Below are 16,744 nucleotides of genomic sequence, written 5' to 3' on the forward strand. Positions count from 1 at the left end.
CCTGAGACTGTGACCCCTCGTTCTGGACCCCCAGCCAGGGAAACATCCTCCCTGCATCCAGTCTGTCTAGCCCTGACAAAATTTTATACGTTTCAATGAGGTCCCCTCTCATTCTTCTAAACTCGAGTGAATACAGGCCGAGTCGACCCAATCTCTCCTCATATGACAGTCCTGCTATCCCAGGAATCAGTCTGGTGAACCTTCACTGCACTCCCTCTATGGCAAGTATATCCTTTCTTAGGTAAGGAGACCAAAACTGCACACAATACTCCAGGTGTGGTCTCACCAAGGCCCTGTATAACTGCAGTAAGACATCCTTGCTCCTATACTCAAATCTTGCAATGAAGGCCAACCAACCATTTGCCTTCCTAACTGCTTGCTGCACCTGCATGTTTGCTTTCAGTGACTGGTGTACAAGGACATCCAGGTCCTTTTGTGCATCAACATTTCCCAATCTATCATTTAAATAATACTCTGCCTTTCTGATTTTCCTTCCGAAGTGGATAACTTCACATTTATCCACATTATACTGCATCTGCCATGTATTTGCCCACTCAACTTGTCTAAATCACTTTGAAGTCTCTTTGCATCCTCCTCACAACTCACAATCCCACCTAGTTTTGTGTCGTCAGCAAATTTGGAAATATTACATTTGGTTCCCTGATCCAAATCATTGATATATATTGTGAATAGCTGGGGCCCAAGCACTGATCCCTGCGGTACCCCACTAGTCACTGCCTGCCACCCCGAAAAAGACCCATTTATTCCTACTCTCTGTTTCCAGTCTGTTAACCCAATTTTCAATCCATGCCAAAAACAGAATATTTTTTAAATGGTGAGAAACTATTAAATGTTGGTATCCAGGGAGACGTGGGTGTCCTGGTACAAGAATCACAAAAATTTAGCATGGAGGCACAGCAAGCAATTAGGAAAGCAAATGGCATTATGGCCTTTATTGCAAGGGGCTTGGAATACAAGAGTAAGGATGTCTTACTACAATTGTACAGGGCTTTGGTGAGACCTCACCTGGAGAACTGTGTACAGTTTTGGTCTCCTTATCTAAGGAAGGATACACTTGCCTTAGAGGTGGTGCAACAAAGGTTCACTAGATTAATTCCTGGGATGAGAGGTTGAGTAGAATGGGCCTACACTCTCTGGAGTTTCGAAGAGAGGTGATCTCATTGAAACATGTAAGATTCTGAGCGGGCTTGACAGGGTAGATGCTGAGAGGTTGTTTCCCCTGGCTGGAGAGTCTAGAACCAGGGGGCATAGTCTCAGGATAAGGGATCGGCCATTTAAGACTGAGATAAGGAGGAATTTCTTCACGCAGAGGGTTGGGAATCTTTGGAATTCTCTACCCCAGAGGGCTGTGGATGCTCAGTCGTTGAGTATATTCAAGGCTGAGATCAATAGATTTCTGAACTCTAGGGGAATCAAGGGATATGGGGATCGGGCAGGAAAGTGGAGTTGAGGTCGAAGATCAGCCATGATCTGATTGAATGGCGGAGCAGGCTCGAGGGGCCTTATGGCCTACTCCTGCTCCTATTTCTTATGTTCTTACATTGGCCTTGGAGAAGGTGCAGCGCAGATTCACCAGAATGAAACCTGGGCTAAAATTATGCAGTTGCATAGACTAGGCTTGTATTCCCTTGAGTGTGGAAGATTAAGGGGTGATCTAATTGAGATGTTTAAAATGATTAAAGGAGTTGATAAGGTAAATAGAGAAAAACTATTTCCTCTGGTGGGGGCATCCAGAACAAGCAGGCGGGGGGGGGGGGGGGGGGGGGGTGGGGGGGGGGGGGGGGGGGGAGGGGCATAACCTTAAAATTAGAGCTAGGCCACTATCAGGAAGCACTTCTTCACACAAAGGGTAGTGGAAATCTGGAACTCCCCTCCCTCCCCTCTCCCTCCCCCTCCCCCCCCTCCCCTCCCCCCCCAACCTCCGTTCCCCCCCGCCACCCTAAAAAAAAGCTGATGAGGCTGGAGATGAATTGAAAATTTCAAAACCGAGATTTATAGATTTTTGTTGGGCTAGGATATGAAGGGTTACAGAACCAAGTAAATGAAGTCAACAGATCAGCCATGATCTAATTGAATGGCAGAACAGGCTTGAGGGGCTGAATGGCCTCCTCTTGTTCCTATGTTCCTGCAAAGTGCCTTAACTTTACCAACGATTTTGTTATGTGGCATCTTATCAAATCCATACCCACCATTCTCTTTATCTGTACACTGCGATTTCCTAAACTCAACTGAACTGCTTAAGCACTGTCCATCCTTTACAGATCCTCTCGACTCTCCCTAGTTAGGCTGTACCTCTCTAAGCATTCATTAATTTCATCTCATATTATGGAGTTTACAAGTTTACCCACAATGGAAGTAGATTAACAGGCTTGTAATTTCCTGGCTCTTTTTGGAAATGATGGTTTGTGTTTCCGCTATCTGCTCTCCCCTTCTCCTCTTACCTTACAGTTATCCATATTAAATTCACCCACCATTCCTTCCCTCATCAATTGAATTGTCCAAAACCCTTTGCATGAAATAAATACATCTCGTTTGGTCACCTGTGCAAAAGTATTTAAGGACCTTCAGTCACTAGAAAAGTAAGGGCTATCTGGGTTTCCCTGCAGAGCTTTGGAAAACTTTGTGCATAGACAGGCAAATATAACTCACTAGAAAGTCTTTTGAGGATACATGAAACTTAGGAGGTGATTTTAATCCTATTTAACATTATGTGCTCGACTCTTAACGCCACAGTGAAGTGGCCTAACTAGCCAGGACTGGGAGGAGCCCAACCTCCACCTTCTCAAGGCAACTCGGGATGGTGAATAAAGACAGCCTTGCTAGCTTTTCCATCCCAAGTACAAGTAGAAACAGATGTCAGTACACTGGATTGTGGGGGAGGGCGGGGGGTCTGTTTATGGGAGGGGCTCCATCATAAAACAGAGATAAATTAGCCCCGTTTCAGTTGAAGAGCTGCCGATTTCCGCCTTCTGTGCTGCAATCCCTCCTATTCTAAGGACTTGATCGAGGAATTTGGTTTTAAAACATTAACGAGTCCCCGGTGCGGGAACTGATGAGAAAAGCACAAATTAACAAGTGCAGGGTGTTGAACACAATCAGACGCTCAGTTACCAGACACAAAAGCTTCTTTTCCAGGTGGAGGGTGAGATCTGGGTTGAATTTCCCTCCCATGATGCTCGTAATTTCATTGACAGTGTAAAGTTCTGGATATTTCTTCACAACTTCATTCCATGCGCCTAAAACCTCCTGTAACGAAAGCGCACGGAGCAATGTTAGTAATCGTTATACAGTTAGTTAGTTATAGTCCCCAAATCAAGGTGGGCACTGAACACCAAGATATAAGTCCACTCTTTCACACCCACATACATTAACTGTATAAAAATTCAGTACATGGGATGCACGTTCCATTGAAAACTCCTGGTAACCTCTGATTATTAACATTTCCCTGCAATACCTGTTGTGGCATTGTGATTTGTGTTTTCACTGTTAAAAGGTGTCACAGCTCTACCTGTCACATGACGTCGCGCAGTATAATCGCTGCTATTTTATAGCCGAGTATACCTGATTTAAAAACACTATCAGTCTGCATGCTGTTCCAGACTCTGGCCACTGGGTGTAGTCCGGGAGCTGCGGGAGTTGTTCTTTGTCCCTCCTGATTTTTCTCTTCAGGTTGAGTTTATTTTGTTTAATACGATTAAAGTTTTTACACTTTGTTATTTCCCATTTCCTTTCTTTTAGGTTTTCCTCCTCTCCTCACTATTTAACTGTCGCTACTGTTGCCCCGTCTGTCGTGTGTAAGGGGGCTCCCAGCCTGTGTCCCCCCACCTACCCACTGCATGGGCTCCTGCTCCAGATCACCCCTCGCTGGCCTCGTGGGCTGGGAGTTGCCAAGCCTCCCGCATTGCCCTGCAGTCCCCAGGAATCGAAGATTCATCTCCAGGAGACTGCTGCGAACAGCACCCCGGAGAAAAATCATCGGGCTGTTTAAAGTGTATGTTTTTCATTTTCGTCTATTAGTTATAAAAATATCGGAGGTGGATATAAAACAAAAGGCCGTTTTACCAGATGGGGCGGTTGGTCATTGTGATGAAACCTCCAGGAATACATCTGACCAGAGTTGGCAACCCCTAGCCGTGGCCCATCCCCGGCTGGAGGGTCACTGTGGGTCAGTGCTGCTCCTCGTCCCCACAGCCCCGGGGACTGGTGGGATTATCAGGGCCCTGTGATTGACATCGGCCCACTCCCTGTCGCTGCTCGATGATTGATGAGGCACGTTAAGTTTAGTTTTAAATTCTCTGCCGCTGTCTCCATCGAGTATATTTATAAATAATGGTGTACGTGAAGGGGAGAGGCATGAATCAGGGGAGACACAGGCAGGGCCCTCGTCCATTAGAACCATCGCTGCCCAGCAATAGGAACAAGCACCATTCCTCAACCACTAATAGACCCTCACCCCCCTGCACTCCCCCCAAACCATCCATTCCTAGCCTCCAGCGTCAAAATCCTCCCTTCACCCCCCCATCCAATTATCGCCCACCCTCAAACCTACTACTTCTGAAGACCACCTGGTCTCGACTCCCCCCCACTGCTGACCCAGGATAGTGCATCAGTCCGGGGCGGTGGGGTGGGGGTGGAGTGAGCTGAGACAGGATAGTGCATCAATGACAGCAGATGAGAGTAGTTGGGGGCCAATATTAAACAAAGGGAGGAGGGTCATTGAAGGATGGAGACAAAGTGGCAAGAATGAGATCAGGGAGGATTATAGGAAACAGCAAAGGGAGACCAAGAAACTAATGAGGCAAAGGGGGAGTATGAAAGAAATCTGTAGTTGGTATCAAGGGTTAACAGCAAAGGGTTTCATAAGTACATTAAGAGTTGAGAAAGAGGGCTAATTATAACAGATCATTGTACAGGGTAAAAGCATGGCAGAATGGCTAAGTGAATAATTTGCTTCAGTTTTCACAGTGGAAGAGGAGGGTACAATACCTCAGATAACGGACAAATGTAAGGAATCTTACAACACCAAGTTATAGTCCAACAGTTTTATTTGAAAATCACAAGCTTTCGGAGGCTTTCTCCTTCGTCAGGTGACCTCACCTCACCTCGTCAACTCACCTGACGAAGGAGGAAGCCTCCGAAAGCTTGTGATTTTCAAATAAAGCTGTTGGACTATAACCTGGTGTTGTAAGATTCCTTACATTTGTCCACCCCAGTCCATCACCGGCATCTCCACATTATCAGATAAAGGGAGTAGAGTTTGGTGAAGGATTATCGTCACGGTGAATTGCTGCTGGCCTCATTTTATGCAGGGCCCTTTACAGCCAGTAGATGGAGGGTTTGAATCCATCAGGTCTGGAGAACGTGGATTCAAACTCATACTCCATCTAGTTCAGACTCATTAATACACAAAGTACGGAGAGTACAGTGAGTCCCAGAGTTTAAATCGGGACACATTACCTCGGTATAGCGGAGTGCATCAGGGCTGATAACATCGTAATCCTCAGCACAGGCTCTCGCAGCATTCTGCAGATATTTCATAAAGTCCGGCATTTCATTCCAGACAGCATTCTTCAGCTCCTGTAATAGATCATTGCACAATTACAGCTGCAACTGGTGCACATCAGTAACTGAAGGCAACCCACGTACAAAGAGGCTCAGTACATGCAGTGAACAATTACCTGGGAGGACAGTGACATTGGAAAAAAAGTTAATTTTGAGAGAATGTGGATGAAATTAGCGAAGATAAACTGGAAAACAATATCGACAAACAGATAGAACAGCAGTGGGAAATTGCATAGAATTTACAGAAACAGGCCATTCAGCCCAACTGGTCTATGTTCCACACGAGCCTCCTCCCTCCCTACTTCATCTAACCCTATCAGAAAATCTTTCTATTCCTTTCTCCTTCATGTCTTTATCGAGCTTCCCCTTAAATGTATCTGTGCTATTCACCTCAACTACTCCTTGTGGTAGCGAGTTCCACATTCCAAATACTCTTTGGGTAAAGACGTTTCTCCTGAATTCCTTATTGGATTTATTAGTGACTATCTTGTATTTATGGCCCTTAGTTTTGGTCTCCCCCAGCAAGTGAAAACATCATCTCTTCATCTACCCCATCAAACCCTTTCATAATCTTAAAGACCGCTATCAGGTCACCCCTCAGTCTTCACTTTTCTAAAGAAAAGAGCCCCAGCCTGTTCAATCTTTCCTGATAGATATATCCTCTCAGTTCTGGTATCATCCAAGTAAATCTATTTTGCACCTTCTCCAGTGCCCCTATATCCTTTCTAAAATATGGCGACCAGAACTGTGCACAGTACTCCAAGTGTGGTCTAACCAAGGTTCTGTACAAGTTTAACATAAATTCTCTGCTTTTCAATTCTATCCCTCTAGAAATGAACCCCAGTGCTTGGTTTGCTTTTTTTTTCCAAGCAGTCTGTGGCCCCCTTATTCTTCCTACCAAAATGTCTGACCTCACACTTATTTATATTGAAATTAATTTGCCAATTACACGCCCATTCTGCAAGTTCATTAATGTCTTCCTGTATTTTGTCACAGTCTTCCTCAGCATTAACTATAGGAAGGATGTCAAGGCCTTAGAGAGGGTGCAGAAGAGATTTACTAGAATGATACCAGGGATGAGGGACTTCAGTTATGTGGAGAGACTGGAGAAGCTCGGATTGTTCTCCTTCGAACAGAGAAGGTTAAGGAGAGGTTTGATAGAGGTGTTCAAAATCATGAATGTTTTCGATAGAGTAAATAAGGAGAAACTGTTTCCAGTGGCAGAAGGGTCGGTAACCAGAGGACACAGATTTAAGGTCATTGGCAAAAGAGCCAGAGGCGACATGAGGAAACATTTTTTTACTCAGCGAGTGGTTATGATCTGGAATGCGCTGCCTGAAAGGGCGGTGGAAGCAGATTCAATAATAACTTTCAAAACAGAATTGGATAAATTCTTGAAAGGAAAAAAATTACTAGGCTATGGGGAAAGGGACTAATTGGATAGCTCTTTCAAAGAGCCGGCACAGGCACGATGGGCCGAATGGCCTCCTCCTGTGCTGTACCTATAAAGATACCATGATACCTCCCAATTTGGTGTCATTCGCAAATTTTGAAATTGTACTTTCAATTCCAGAGACCAAATCGTTTATGTAAACGGTGAACAACAGTGGTCCCAGCACCGATCCTTGTAGAACACCACTTCCACCTTTTGCCAGTCTGAGTCACTACCCTTAACCCCTACTCCCTGTTTTCTGTTTTGTAGCCAGCTTGCTCTCCATTCTGCTCTATGTCCCCTGACTCCACATGCTCTGACCTCAGTCACGAGTCTACTATGTGGTACCTTATCAAAAGCCTTTGGAAAATTCAAATATATTACATTTACTGCATTGCCCTTGTCTACTCTTTCTGTTACTTCTTCAAAGAATTCAATAAGGTTGGTCAAGCATGACCTTCCCTTCTGAAATCTGTGTTGACTATTATATTTTCATTTTCTAGATGTTTTTCTATTACATCTTTGAGTAAAGATTCCATTATCTTTGCTACCACCGACGTTAAGCTAACTGGTCTATAGTTCCCTGAACTTCTTGCATCTCCCTTTTTAAATATAGGAATCACATTAGCTGTCCACCAGTCTTCTGGCACTATTCCCTTTTTTAATGAATTTTTATATAGTGCCTCTGCTATCTCTTCCCCAACTTCTTTTAATTTGCGGGGATGCATATTATACATGCATCCACGTGAAATATATCGCCGTTCCTTCATCGTCGCTGGGTCAAAATCCTGGAACTCCCTTCCTAACAGCACTGTGGGAGAACCTTCACCACACGGACTGCAGCGGTTCAAGGCGGCAGCTCACCACCACCTTCTCAAGGGCAATTAGGGATGGGCAATAAATGCCGGCCTCGCCAGCGACGCCCACATCCCATGAACAAATAAAAAAAATCTATCCAGACCAGGGATTTTATCCTCTCTAAGCTTGACTAGTTTATCAATGATCTCCCCCCTTTCTATCTTAAATGTCTTTGTATCTTTTTTGATCTCTTCTTCTAATGTCCTGCCCACCATATTAGTCTCTGTGGTAAATACTGAGGCAAAGTAATTATTTAATATTGCTGCCATTTAGCTGTCATTACCTGTGATTTATCTTGTGTATCCCTTAGTGGCCCTATTCCTATCTTGATTTTTGTTATTTATGTGTCTGTAGAACACTTTACTATTTCTTTTAATATTCCTTGATAATTTAATTTCATTGTTTCTCTTTGCCTTCCTAATTGTTTTTATGACTTCTATCCTAACCTTTTCGTATTCCCTTTTGTCATCCTCTCCTTTGTTGTCTCTTTGTTGTACTTCGGGTATGCATTTTTCTTTAGTTTCAATTTTGCCTTTATTTATTTATTCATCCATGATATATCATTACTGGCTAGTTTGCTTTTTAGTGGATATATTTCTCCTGGACTCTATTAACCATTTTAAATGTTTCCCACTGCTGTTCTATTTCTTTGTCAGTAAATTTTTCCAGTTTATTTTCCCAATTTCCATTCTCATCCCCTTAAAATCAGCTTTTTTCCAATTTATTACTTTGGTCTTTGTCTTATGTTCGTCTCAATCTTTACCTTAAATCTTTTTATGTTGTGATCACTATTGCCTAGATGTGCCCCTATGCTTACTTCTCTTATCTGCTCTGGTTCATTTCCCATGTGATTCCTCTCTTGTTGGGCTTTTTACATACTGATTAAGAAAGGATTCCTGCACACATTGTAAAATCTCCATTCCCTGTACCCCATTACCTACCTCTTCTTGCCAGTTTATTTGGGGATAGTTAAAATCTCCCGTGATTATTATTGTATGTCATTTACTCATTCCGCATACTTGCTCACATATTTCTTCCACCTCTTTTACAGCACAGAAACAGGCCATTCAGCCCAACACGTCTATGCTGCTGATTCTGTTCCAACGAGCCTCCTCCCACCTTACTTCATCTCAAATACATAAAAAGGTGATCAACAGAGTTCAGGAGAAGTATATTCTGGTTAAAAAAAACAAACTAGTCAATAATGAAACACCACGGATGAATAAAGAGACAAGGGTAAAATTGAAATTGAAGAAAAAGGCAGACTCTAAGTACATAAACAGTAAAGAGGGAATGTGAAAAGGTTAGGAAAGAAGGCAAAAAAAAATTAGAAAAGCAAAGAGGGACTAAGAAATTAAATCAAAGAATATAAAAAGAAATAGTAAAGTGCACAAGATAACTCACAGGCAATGAAAGCAAAATGGCAGAAATATTGAAAGTTACTTTGCCTCAGTATTTACCAGGGAGACTGACATGGTGGGCAGGACATTAGAAGAAGAGATCAAAAAAGATACTAAAACATTTAAGATAAAAAGAGGGAGATAATCGATAAACTAATCAAACTTAGAGGATAAAACCCCTGGTCCAGATGGATTCCATCCGCGAATATTAAAAGAAGTTAGGGAAGAGATAGCAGAGGCATTATTACATATATATAAACATTCATTGGAAAAGGGAATAGTGCCAGAGGACTGGAGGACAGTTAATGTGATTCCTATATTTAAAAAGGGAGATACAAGAAGTCCAGGGAACTATAGACCAGTTAGCTTAATATCGGGGAGTCGGAAAGATAATGGAATCTTTACTCAAAGATGTAATAGAAAAACATCTAGAAACTGAAAATATAATAAAGAATAGTCAGCATGGATTTCAAAAGGGAAAGTCATGCTTAACGAACCTTATTGAATTCTTTGAAGAAGTAACAGAAAGAGTAGACAAGGGTAATGTAGTAGATGTAATATATTTGGATTTTCAAAAGGCCTTCGATAAGGTACCGCATAGTAGACTCATGACTAATGTCACAGCATGTGGAGTCAGGGGACAGGTAGCAGAATGGAGAACGAACTGGCTACAAAACAGAAAACAGAGAGTAGGGGTTTAAGGTAGTTACTCAGACTGGTGGAAGTGGTGTTCCACAGGGATCGGTGCTGGGACCACTGTTGTTCACTATTTACATTAACTATTTGGACACAGGAATCGAAGTACAATTTCAAAATTTGTGAATGACACCAAATTGGGAGGTGTAACGAATACTGAGGAGGACAGTGACAAAATACAGGAAAACTTGCAGAATGGGCATGTAATTGGCAAATGAATTTCAATATAGATAAGTGTGAGGTGCTGATTTTGGTAGGAGGAATAAGGAGACCACCTACTCCTTAGAAAATAAGAGAGTAAATGGGGAAGAAGCGCAAAGGGATCTAGGGATACAGATTCACAAATCATTACAAGTAGCAACACAGTTTAACAAAGCCATAAAAATTGCAAACAAAGCACTGAGGTTCATTTCTAGAGGAACAGAGTTCAAAAGCAGAGAAGTTATGTTAAACTTGTACAGAACCTTGGTTAGACCACACAAATTGGTCTCCATATCACAAAAAGGATATAGAAGCACTGGAGAAATTGCAAAAAGATTTACAAGGATGATATAAGAATTGAGAGGTTATAACTGTCAGGAAAGACTGATCAGGCTGGGGCTCTTTTCTCTAGAAAACAGAAGGCTGAGAGGTGATAGGGTAGACATAGAGAAGATGTTTCTATTTGTGGGGGAGACCAAAACTAGGGGTCATCAATATAAGATAGTCACTAATAAATCCAATAGGGAATTCAGGAGAAACTTCTTTACCCAGAGAGTGGTTGGAATGTAGAACTCACTGCCACAAGGAGTAGTTGAGGCGAATAGCAAAGATGCATTTAAGGGGAAGCTAGATAAACACATGAAGAAGAAAGGAATAGAAGGATATGTTGATAGTTAGATAAAGAGGAGTGAGAGGAGGCACGTGTGGAGCATAAACAGTACAATTATTAATAATAGATATAATAGTACTGCTTGAATTATTTTTGAGAGGAGGTGGTGGAAGGAAATCATGTCCCCTAAAGGGAGTCCATGATAGAATAATCAGACATGGCCTCTGGATAGAGCAGGACTGATGGGCCAAATGGCCTACCCTTGCTCTATCCAGAGACCATGTTCAATGTGGCCTGAAAAAACGTTTGTGAGTAAACCCACAAATAACGGAATTCATGAATTCAGATGGCATTCAAAAATCATAATGCTTTATAATTCAAAACTACAGTCCAAGTGTTTTTCAGTTTACTCACGGAATACTGCGCAAGATATCCATACACTTTCCCTTGCAGCCGTCCTGGCCGTTGGACATTCTTGTATTTTTCCATGAATTGTACGTAGTTCCTTTGGTCCTGCCCGCTCAGAGCGGAGAAGCGCGGATAAGGTACTCTCGGTTCCGGGAGGGGAAATGTTGCTACTGAACCTTTGCTGGTCGGTTTGGCCGGTGAGGAGGGTTGGGGTTTGGTGCTCTGATTGGGGGGGTGTTGGAGTTCTGGGGGTGTTGGAGTATCGCTGACTTCCACTGTTTGCCTGGTAGGAATGGAGAACAGTGCTCGTCTTCAAGTAGCTCAAAATTAAATCGCACTTTGAAATAAGTCAACAGTGCAACTCGAAAATGAACTTTTGAGAGTTAAAGAATCATAGAATCATAGAAGTTACAACATGGAAACAGGCCCTTCGGCCCAACATGTCCATGTCGCCCAGTTTATACCACTAAGCTAGTCCCAATTGCCTGCACTTGGCCCATATCCCTCTATACCCATCTTACCCATGTAACTGTCCAAATGCTTTTTAAAAGACAAAATTGTACCCGCCTCTACTACTGCCTCTGGCAGCTCATTCCAGACACTCACCACCCTTTGAGTGAAAAAATTGCCCCTCTGGACCCTTTTGTATCTCTCCCCTCTCACCTTAAATCTGTGCCCCCTCGTTATAGACTCCCCTACCTTTGGGAAAAGATTTTGACGATCAACCTTATCTATGCCCCTCATTATTTTATAGACTTCTATAAGATCACCCCTTAACCTCCTACTCTCCAGGGAAAAAAGTCCCAGTCTGTCTAACCTCTCCCTGTAAGTCAAACCATCAAGTCCCGGTAGCATCCTAGTAAATCTTTTCTGCACTCTTTCTAGTTTAATAATATCCTTTCTATAATAGGGTGACCAGAACTGTACACAGTATTCCAAGTGTGGCCTCACCAATGCCCTGTACAACTTCAAGACATCCCAACTCCTGCATTCAATGTTCTGACCAATGAAACCAAGCATGCTGAATGCCTTCTTCACCACCCTATCCACCTGTGACTCCACTTTCAAGGAGCTATGAATCTGTACTCCCAGATCTCTTTGTTCTATAACTCTCCCCAACGCCCTACCATTAACGGAGTAGGTCCTGGCCCGATTCGATCTACCAAAATGCATCACCTCACATTTATCTAAATTAAACTCCATCTGCCATTCATCGGCCCACTGGCCCAATTTATCAAGATCCCGTTGCAATCCTAGATAACCTTCTTCACTGTCCACAATGCCACCAATCTTGGTGTCATCTGCAAACTTACTAACCATGCCTCCTAAATTCTCATCCAAATCATTAATATAAATAACAAATAACAGCGGACCCAGCACCGATCCCTGAGGCACACCGCTGGACACAGGCATCCAGTTTGAAAAACAACCCTCTACAACCACCCTCTGTCTTCTGTCGTCAAGCCAATTTTGTATCCAATTGGCTACCTCACCTTGGATCCCATGAGATTTAACCTTATGTAACAACCTACCATGCGGTACCTTGTCAAATGCTTTGCTGAAGTCCATGTAGACCACGTCTACTGCACACCCTCATCTATCTTCTTGGTTACCCCTTCAAAAAACTCAATCAAATTCGTGAGACATGATTTTCCTCTCACAAAACCATGCTGACTGTTCCTAATTAGTTCCTGCCTCTCCAAATGCCTGTAGATCCTGTCCCTCAGAATACCCTCTAACAACTTACCCACTACAGATGTCAGGCTCACCGGTCTGTAGTTCCCAGGCTTTTCCCTGCCGCCCTTCTTAAACAAAGGCACAACATTTGCTACCCTCCAATCTTCAGGCACCTCACCTGTAGCGGTGGATGATTCAAATATCTCTGCTAGGGGACCCGCAATTTCCTCCCTAACCTCCCATAACGTCCTGGGATACATTTCATCAGGTCCCGGAGATTTATCTACCATTCCCCCACAAGACTAGATAGTGTCCTCTTCTCCCAAACCTTCTGCCTATTTAATCTCCTCCTTCCAAAATTACATTCCACATACATCAAAAAGGACAGCACCTCTGGCACAAAGGTAGTTTCAGTGTAGAGTTTCTCGTCGATGCTGAAATCACAGAGTAAACCCTGAGTCAGGGCCTGTAGGAGGGAGCCTCACTCTGCTTCGCACTGCAGTCAGGTTGGGCCTGGACTCCAGATTTATTCTGCAAAACTTTAGCTGAAGCCACTGTCTAAATGAACCTCTGACAATTCATGGCAGCCTAGTGGTTAAGGTGCTGCACAAACGACACAGGGATCGTGAGTCAAATCTTGCCTTGGCCAAGTGTGAAACTGAATTCAATACGTCTGGTAATTTGTGAGCTGGCACCAGGAAAAATGACCATGAAGCTGCCAAATTGTTGTTACAACCCAACCGGGTCACTCATGTCCTTTAGGGAAGGAAACCTGCTGACCTTATCCGGTCCGGCCTACATGTGACTCCAGCCCCAAACTAGATGGTCGACTTTTGAATGAGTTGATGCTCCCACGGTAACTATGCATGGACACTATACGCTGCTTTACTGTCTCAGTCACCCCAAGAACAAACTCCTTCAGCGTTGCACTGGAGTGGCAGCCCGACTATATGCTACACCCTGGAGTGGAGCCCTGATCTCTCAGCACCTTCTGACCCACAAGCAAGAGTGCTACCAACTGAGCCAAGCTGACATTCAGCACAGCCACTAAAGAAAGAATGCACTTGTATTTATACAGCACCTGTCCCAACCTCAGGACGTCCCAAAGCGTTTTACAGCCAATGAAGTACTTTAGAAGTGTAGTCACTGTTGTAATGTAGGAAATGTGGCAGCCATTTTGTGCACAGCAAGATCCCACAAACAGCAATGACCAGATTATCTGTTTTTAATGATAAATTTTGCCCAGGACACCGGGGAGAACTCACCTCCTCTTGTTCAAAATAGTGCCATGGGATCTTTTACGTCCACCTGAGAGCGGCAGACGGGGCCCTCGGAGATTAACGAGAAACGGCACCTCCCAACAGTGCAGCACTCCCTCAGTACTGCACTGGGAGTGTCAGCCCGGATTTTGTCCTCAAGCCTCTCGAGTGGGATTATGAACCCACGACCTCCTAACTCGGACGAGAGTGCTACCCACCGAGCCAGAGCTGACACCTTTCTTTCTAATCATTAAATATTCTCTCTCAGTAATTAAACACGGAGCAGTTTAACATAGTAGAATGCGCACAAAAAATGGAAGTGAACAGCCTCCCCTGCAGACAGAGTTAAAGAAATCATTTACTGCTATAATCAGTAAAACGCACTTGAACAAGCAGGTGGCAAATTCGACATTTCTCTGTGCTAAGTTTGCCAAGGAGCTAATTTACTAAACAGCTGGCACAAAATGCAACTTAACATGACCAACCTGGCTGGGTGCAAATGGCAGGTGATTCAACAGCAATGCCAACTAACCAGCTACCCAGTGCCCTCTCAGTGGGCACTGCTGCCGCTCTGTGATCGTTCACATACAAAGAGGAACGAGCTCACACCAACGAGCTCTCGAAATTAAGAGCTTATGGATCAGTGCATCCTACGGACAATCATTGTACGCAAAAGATGACAAGTATTCCAGTACCTGCTCACTAAAGCCCACAACTCGGAGAAGGTTGGGGCCATGGTGTATCGGTCGTACACGTCACGGGAGAAGAACTCCTCAGTCCCATTTTTGGGCAGAACATCCCTGTGAAATAAAAATGTAAAAGATGCAATTTCAAAGAATATTTGTACTTGGAACTTTTATTTCAATGACGCAGAATTCCTCCCGTTCACATTGAATGGACGGATATTGAGAGCTTCGCATATTTAACAGGAGCAAAGAGAGAAATGTTCAGCAGCTGATCAATAGTCAAACGCACTCCGCCGTCTCCCTCTCCCCCCTCCCACACACTCCGCCACTCTCTCCCCCTCATTCCCCCAATCCCTCCCCCTCTCCAATAATCCCTCTCCCTGCCCCCTCCACCCCATTCTCCCTCCCCCTCCCCCTCCCCTCCCTCCCTCCCCCACCTCCCACACACTCCGCCACTCTCTCCCCCTCTCACTCTCACCCTCCCCCTCATTCCCCCAATCCCTCCCCCTCTCACCCTCCAATAATCCCTCACCCTGCCCCCTTCACCCCATTCTCTCTCTCTCCCCCTCCCCTCCCCTCCTCCCTCCTCTCCCTCTCCCCCCTCCTCTCTCTCTCCCTCCCTCCCTCTCCCCTCTTTCTCTCTCCCTCCCTCTCCCTCCCTCTCCCCTCTTTCTCTCTCCCTCCCTCTCCCTCCCTCTCCCCTCTTTCTCTCTCCCTCCCTCTCCCTCCCTCTCCCCTCTTTCTCTCTCCCTCCCTCTCCCTCCCTCTCCCCTCTTTCTCTCTCCCTCCCTCTCCCTCCCTCTCCCCTCTTTCTCTCTCCCTCCCTCTCTCTCTCTCTCTCCCTTTCTCTCTCTCTCTCGATACTCACCAGGACGCCGCCATGTTCCCGGTTCTCCACCAATTTTCCTCCCCGGAGCCCGGGATCCGCGAACCAAAGTTCCGCCGCGCTCGCGGTCCGGCCCCTGCCGATCACCTGACCATGGGGGGGTGCAATAACCCCGCCGACCCACCAGGGGGCGCGGGGTCAGCGCGGGTGAAAGGTCACGGTCCCTCTGCTGGTTCAGGGCCTCAGTCACCGACTCACAGCTCGAGTCTCCCCACCATCGGCACTCTGACCTCAGGCTGAAAACTCCACTTCAGGAACGTGGTGGTGAACAGTGTTATTATTGGTTCATGGGATGTGGGTGTCGCTGGCGAGGCCGGCATTTATTGCCCATCCCTAATTGCCCTTGAGAAGGTGGTGGTGAGCCGCCTTCTTGAACCGCTGCAGTCCGTGTGGTGACGGTTCTCCCACAATGCTGTTAGGAAGGGAGTTCCAGGATTTTGACCCAGCGACGATGAAGGAACGGCGATATATTTCCAAGTCGGGATGGTGTGTGACTTGGAGGGGAACGTGCAGGTGGTGTTGTTCCCATGTGCCTGCTGCTCTTGTCCTTCTAGGTGGTAGAGGTCGCGGGTTTGGGAGGTGCTGTCGAATAAGCCTTGGCGAGTTGCTGCAGTGCATCCTGTGGATGGTACACACTGCAGCCACGGTGCGCCGGTGGTGAAGGGAGTGAATGTTTAGGGTGGTGGATGGGGTGCCAATCAAGCGGGCTGCTTTGTCCTGGATGGTGTCGAGCTTCTTGAATGTTGTTGGAGCTGCACTCACCCAGGCAAGTGGAGAGTATTCCATCACACTCCTGACTTGTGCCTTGTAGATGGTGGAAAGGCTTTGGGGAGTCAGGAGGTGAGTCACTCGCCGCAGAATACCCAGCCTCTGACCTGCTCTCGTAGCCACAGTATTTATATGGCTGGTCCAGTTAAGTTTCTGGTCAATGGTGACCCCCAAGATGTTGATGGTGGGGGATTTGGCGATGGTAATGCTGTTGAATGTCAAGGGGAGGTGGTTAGACTCTCTCTTGTTGGAGATGGTCATTGCCTGGCACTTGTTTGGC

At 45.1% G+C, this 16,744-nt stretch overlaps 1 protein-coding gene across 1 annotated transcript in view; it reads right to left on the reverse strand.

Annotated features, from left to right (window-relative positions):
• ice2 (interactor of little elongator complex ELL subunit 2) overlaps positions 1 to 15,786 on the reverse strand; it is a 101,403-nt gene extending 85,617 nt beyond the window's left edge. Inside the window, exons 1-5 of the mRNA XM_067973301.1 lie at positions 15,679 to 15,786; positions 14,820 to 14,924; positions 11,195 to 11,471; positions 5,479 to 5,598; positions 3,133 to 3,267 (exon numbers count right to left, since the gene is read on the reverse strand). Of these exons, the coding sequence (XP_067829402.1) occupies positions 3,133 to 3,267; positions 5,479 to 5,598; positions 11,195 to 11,471; positions 14,820 to 14,924; positions 15,679 to 15,692 (651 nt within the window). The 5' untranslated portion in view covers positions 15,693 to 15,786. The remainder of the gene's footprint in view (positions 1 to 3,132; positions 3,268 to 5,478; positions 5,599 to 11,194; positions 11,472 to 14,819; positions 14,925 to 15,678) is intronic.
• Positions 15,787 to 16,744: the final 958 nt, after the last annotated feature.

The sequence above is a fragment of the Heptranchias perlo genome, chromosome 38 (assembly GCF_035084215.1).
Source record: "Heptranchias perlo isolate sHepPer1 chromosome 38, sHepPer1.hap1, whole genome shotgun sequence".
In the NCBI taxonomy this organism is placed as follows: Eukaryota; Metazoa; Chordata; class Chondrichthyes; order Hexanchiformes; family Hexanchidae; genus Heptranchias; species Heptranchias perlo.